The sequence below is a fragment of the Micromys minutus genome (genome assembly GCF_963924665.1).
Source record: "Micromys minutus genome assembly, chromosome: 23".
NCBI lineage: Eukaryota > Metazoa > Chordata > Mammalia > Rodentia > Muridae > Micromys > Micromys minutus.
Window position 1 is genome coordinate 13,296,415 of NC_137958.1, and position 6,000 is coordinate 13,302,414.

Below are 6,000 nucleotides of genomic sequence, written 5' to 3' on the forward strand. Positions count from 1 at the left end.
ATGTTTTTATTATTATGTAATGAGAAGATTTTCTTTTCTGGTCCAATCTATTTGGTATTCTGTAGTCTTCTTGTATGTTTATGGGCATCTCTTTTTAGGGAAGTTTTCTTTTATAATTTTGTTGAAGATATTTACTGGTACTTTAAGTTGAAAATCTTTGCTCTCCTCTATACCTTGGGTTTGATCTTCTCATTGTGTCCTGGATTTCCTGGATGTTTTGGGTTGTTAGCTTTTTAGGTTTTGCCTTTTTTTTTTTTTTTTTGACGGTTGTGTCCATGCTTTCTATGGCATCTTCTGCCTCTGAGATTTTTCTCTTCTATCTCTTGTACTCTGTTTGTGATGCTTGTGTCTATGACTCCTGTTCTCTTTCCTAGGTTTTCAAGTTCTAGCTTTGTCGCTCTTCATGATTTCTTTATTGTTTCTATTTCCATTTTTAGATCCTGGATTTTTTTAAATTATTACACATGTTTGATTATGTTTTCCTGTAATTCTTTAAGAAATGTTGTGTTTCTTCTTTAAGGGCTTCTACTTGTGTACCTGTGTTTTCCTGTATTTCTTTAAGGGAGTTATTTATGTCCTTCTTAAAGTCCTCTATCACCATCATGAGATATGATTTTTAAATCCAAATCTTGCTTCTCTGGTTTGGAGGGACTATCCAGGACTTGCTGTGGTGGGAGAACTGGATTCTGATGATGCCAAGTAACCTTGGTTTCTGTTGCTTAGGTTCTTGAGATTGCTTCTTGCCTACTAGTTATCTCTGGTGTTAGTTGGTCTTGCTGTCTCTGACTGGAGCTTGTCCCCCCTGTGGGCCTGTGAGTTAGGAGTGAGAGCACTCCTGGGAGACCAGCTCCTTTGGGGCGGGATCTGGGTATGGAGGGCTGTAAGACAGTCTTAGCACTGGGTACATAAAATGCTTCAATTTTAAATTAATGTCAGTAATTAAGATAGAGTTTAGTTCTTTTTTTTAAGTACATTTTAAGTACTTTTTTTGGTTTTTTTGTTTTTTTTTTTTTTTTTTTTTTTAGTTTTATAGTGTCTCAAAATCCTAAAATATATACATTGGAGTTTCACTACACTTTGAAATGAAGTCTATAATAATAATTATTATATTATAATTACATAAAACTTTCAAAGCTGCTAAGACATTTGTGCTTTTTAAGGCAAAAGTTTTAGAAGACTCTCTAAAAGATGAAAGAGGATAATGTAAGTAACAAATTAAACCTTGTAGCTTGATACAGTACTTTATAGTTTGTAGGTGAGGTATTTCTGTAACTGGAACAAAGTTACCTTCACAGACTGCAAGATGCTGGTCCCCTGCTCAGTGTCAATTTTACAGCTATCACATTCAATATTCTGTACTTTCACTGAGCCAGACCCTGATGACTCGATATTCAAATCTAGAAGCAAAGCAGAAAGAAAGAAAAAGTCAGTGCCTTTTCCCCTAGAGTCTGAAATCCTCAGGGATTTGCAACAGTACTGAGTGATTGGGACCCAATGCTACAATTTTAATTGTTACAGTATAAAGTTCCTGAATTGCATGACAATGGGCTAAATTAGCAGCAATACACTAACTGAGAAGAAATGAGTAGTAAAAAGCCAATCAGATACAGAGAGACCTGTCTAACTGAGTCTTGCCATATAGCAAGAAACAAGGCAGACCCAAAACCTATACAGATAAGGAACAGGATTCGAAACACACTGCTCTTTGGGAAATAGGAGAGGGAATTAAGATTAGAAAAGGCAGTAGTAATGGGATGTCCACTGGATTCCTCTTTTGCAAGCCGGAATAACAAATATCAATAAAATCAGCAGTGTAGATTTGAGGGGCCTATGGAATGGAGGCAGTACACTGGCCTCTAGTTCTAAAAAGAAGCAGAGGTGATGTGGGATAGCCAGCAGCGGTAACATCTATCTCACAGGAGCTGTTTTAAGCTTTGCTTCTCTCTCCTTTGAAACCCATCTTATTCTGCACCATGGTAGAGGCCCAACTATGCCTTTCACATTAGTACATTTTGGAAGTACGGTCTCTTACTCATTTAGGCTAGTTAGAAGTCGAGACACAATAAAGCATAATGGCAGAGCCATCCCAGTCAGTTCAAACCCTAGCCCTGCCTATTTGTCTTTAAGGTGGAAAGGCACCTAAGAAAGCAAATTTCATATTGCCACCATGCATGGGGCCTTTTGTTTGTTCAGTTATACTATTTATCTTATGATACTTCCTTTATTTCATTGTCCTCATCTGAAATGGTGACAAAAGCATCCACCCTACTGAGCAACTGTGATGGTTAATAAAAAGAATCTTATAAGAGGTAAATGGTGCTACTGCTATCAACAGCAACATCAGGAAGAATGAGAGCCTCAAGAACCCTTTCTAGAAAGTATGTGTGTGTACTCAACGGTTTGCATCTGGGAAATAACGGGACACAGATACTTAAGAAATATGTTTTGCAGGTACCATTATGAATTTTCCAGGCAGTCTTAACTATATGTCTTGCTTCAAAGTTTGTTATGTCTAGAGAATTTACTTATGCCTAAATGGACAGACACCTACTGTCCTGAGTGCCTGTTGGAAAGGGAGTACTTTTTTTTTCTAGGTTAGCTGGAAGCTTCGATACATAGAGCTGACTAGGGACCAGAGCTGCAAGATGTGGACTTCCAAACCACTGGATAATTAGCAGGAAACCTCAGCGCTGAACGGTGCTAATGACTATGACAAAGAACAACATGGAGGCTCTAGAATGTAATTAGACTCAGATTATTTCTATACAAGCTTTCATTCGGTTTTAATTTTCCTCCTTAATTCGGAACCTAACGCTTAAACGCTATTCAGGAACTCAAGAGTGCTGCTTCAGAAAAGGGACCTCCGGAAAGGGCCAGTTAGGTGAAACTGTAGTTTTGCGACCCAAATTTTCACTTCACTTGCCAAACTTGACGGGTGCGTTCACCTCCACCGACGCCTGGGGGTCGATGTCGTCTGACAGAATGACCATCTCCTGCCGAGCAGCGTCATACTTGACCTGCAGGCTGTCCAGGCCACGCGTCTCGCTCCCCACGCCGCACACCGCCACCAGCACGTGGTCCCCATCCGCGTGCTCGAGGGGGTCCAGGGGCCTCACGGCCAGATGGCATGGGAGCCGCGCCCTCAGCCGCCCAAACGGGCTCACCCGCAGCGTCCACTCCCTCAGAGCTCCGTGCACCAGGCCGGCCCCAGGGTCGTCCGGAGCCGATCCCCGCCGCTCGGCCCCACCGGAGCTGCACGTCCGGGCCCCGAGAGCGCTGAATAAGGAGCCACCCCGCACTCGGGACGCATATGAAGGGAGGCGGCCGAACATGCTCTCCCTCGGAACTCAGCCTAGGCTCGCTAGTCCCGGGACCGCACGAACCACGAGCTGCCTCGGGTCAGGCAGAAAGGCGACCGTATGCACGGCTCCGCCGAGGAGGAACGAGCCAAGTCCTGGCACAGTACTTAACGACTTAAATCGCAGCCTCCAAACAGTGCGGGTAAGAAAATTAAAACTTCAAAGCGCCTCATTGGAAACCCTGACCGGCACTAGTCACCTATTTCCGCCCCTTTGACGGAGGCCGTCGGGGTGTGTAGTTCTAAAGGAGCCAAACATTAAGGTGTTCTGGCGGCTTTGAAACTACATATCCCATGAAGCGGTGCGCTGAGCACAGCATGACAAGAGCCGATTGGTAGAGAAGCCCCTGTTGCTTCAAGCCAATTGGCCAAGAGGGCAGATAAAGAAAAAAATCTTAATATGCCTGACCAATGGAAAGATAATATCTCAGCTGTGTGGTTACTTTGGATACGGAGGACGCGACTCTTAGGAGAGGGTAGAGTTTTGAAGTGAGACCTCAGAGACCAAAACGTTGGGAGAAAAATAAGAGTCTAAATAAGGATCAGGACCAAAAGAAAGGGTAAGAAGCAGCATGTTTATAGATGGGAATTAGATTCAACTCTAGGAATATCCTCTTTAGGTGGCTAGAACCAATCATCACCAAACTAATGTGGGTCCCCTGGGAACCGAGAATCCCCTAAGGAGATCTTAACAGAGAGGAAGAACCTTACTGTTGCTTTTTCTCTTCTCTGCCCTTTAAGGGAACTCCCTTTTAGGTAGAAAATACTAGATAGAAAAAAAAAAAGTGTTAGAATCCTGGCTCTTTCTTAACTGTAAGTAACCTTAGGCTAGTCACTGGTTGCCTTTGAGTCTTACTGTTTGCTTGTAAAATGACAATATCTTCCTTGCATTGTGCTAAAGATTTTTTTCCCCCACAAGCATCAAATGAAACAGTGGACAACAAAGGTGCACAGTCTACAAAACGTTTAGAATATTTTAAGAATGATGTATTTCTAAGTTGCTAAGAGATTTGGAGACAATTGAACATGTTTAGTGAGCAGTCTAGATCTCTTTTCCAGCAACTGATCTTGGCCTTAGTGATAAAATAAACCGACCCTCCCCCTCTAAGGTAATAAGACTTATTAGGGGATGTCAGATTATTTTCCTGGCCCTGTTGGATTATCACAAGAAATGTTTCTTCAGTTTTGCTATACAGACTGTGCTAAATAACTCTATAAGTGAACTAACTCTTTCCTTTTTTATTGTTCAGTAGGCAATAGAGATAATGGAAAATGTGGGGTGTGCACATTATTTCAGCCATACTTGCCTACTCTTCTCTCCCTTTCTCCACATTCTTCAGATAATTCTCTAAATTCATGCAGATTTAACTAATTGCAAGTCCAATGTGGTGCTGTTTGCCTGTCATTTTTCAGACTTTGGGAAGGCATATCATAAGGATCTCAAATCTGAGGCCCACCTGGACTATATACTGAGAACTCTGTCTCAAATAAAGTAGAAAATAAGTACATAGAATGATACATCTAAAGACTGGAACTCTCAGCCAAACCTGTGACCCCAGTGCTTGGAACCTGAAGTGATAGAGCAACAGGTAGACTGGGTTAAAGTCCTCGCCAGTGTCCACGGTTTTCTCCCAGGGAAGCCTATGGTAGTGGTGGCGGTGGTGCAGAAGCCTAGCCCTGCTGTCAGCAGACTACAAAGTCCCCTCAGGGAAAGAAAGAGACATACCCAAGAGCACAGGTGTAAAGGTCTCAAGCTCCCTTGAGCTTGCCCCTGACTGCCTTAACAGAAATCTTACAGATTCATTCTTTTAGTGACTCTCAAGTTATGTCCAAAGGATTCCTAAAAAAAAAAAAAAAAAAAAAAAAAAAAGGAAGAAAGAAAGAAAAAAAACCTTTTTTCTCCTTTTTTTCTGTAACTGGGATCATAGGATGGCTCTAGAGATGTCTTGGGTTGGGTTACAATCCTAAAATAAAACTGCGTGTCAGAAAAAAATTGTAAAAGGGATTAAGATATGGCCTTTGATGGAAATAGGGGTTTTGGTAAGATATCTAGAAAATTCATGGTCTGTAGCTTACAAAGAAGAAAGGTCACGTATGCTTAGGTTTTACATGTGACTCATTGCTCCCACAACAATCTAACTCGGAAACATCACTATAAAGGAGATATTATCTTTCTATTGGTAACGTTCACGGATAATATTGTCAACTGTGTTAGAATTCTTCCTTTCAGCTGGGGAGAAGCATTGTTCAGGCTCTGGAATGAAGGCTTCTTTCCTTCCCAGGTCTCCATCCTTTCCCTGTGCTTTTAACCTGCCCCAGTAGGCTATAAAAAAGATTCCATGATAAGCAAGAGTCCACTCTTCATCAACAGCAAGAGTGACATCATTGGCCCGTGGTTCCATGTGGACATAGGTACTCAGATTAGTCTTCAAATTATCTTTTTTATGAAAACCCAGAGACTTAATTTTTGATATTTGAAAAAGGCACAAGCAAGTCGAAACTGCACTCTGATATTCCGTGGAAGTGCTGTGTATATTTGGGCTAAATATGCATCGTTAATAAACTATCCTGTTTCTATAGTAATTTTCCTTTTCTGAGAAAAATTAAACTAATAGAATTGACAACTGAGTCATAATGATGTC

At 41.6% G+C, this 6,000-nt stretch overlaps 1 protein-coding gene across 1 annotated transcript in view; it reads right to left on the bottom strand.

Annotated features, from left to right (window-relative positions):
* Positions 1-3,490, bottom strand: part of FAM185A (family with sequence similarity 185 member A) — a 52,379-nt gene extending 48,889 nt beyond the window's left edge. Inside the window, exons 1-2 of the mRNA XM_080936501.1 lie at positions 2,924-3,490; positions 1,288-1,397 (exon numbers count right to left, since the gene is read on the bottom strand). Of these exons, the coding sequence (XP_080792627.1) occupies positions 1,288-1,397; positions 2,924-3,332 (519 nt within the window). The 5' untranslated portion in view covers positions 3,333-3,490. The remainder of the gene's footprint in view (positions 1-1,287; positions 1,398-2,923) is intronic.
* Positions 3,491-6,000: the final 2,510 nt, after the last annotated feature.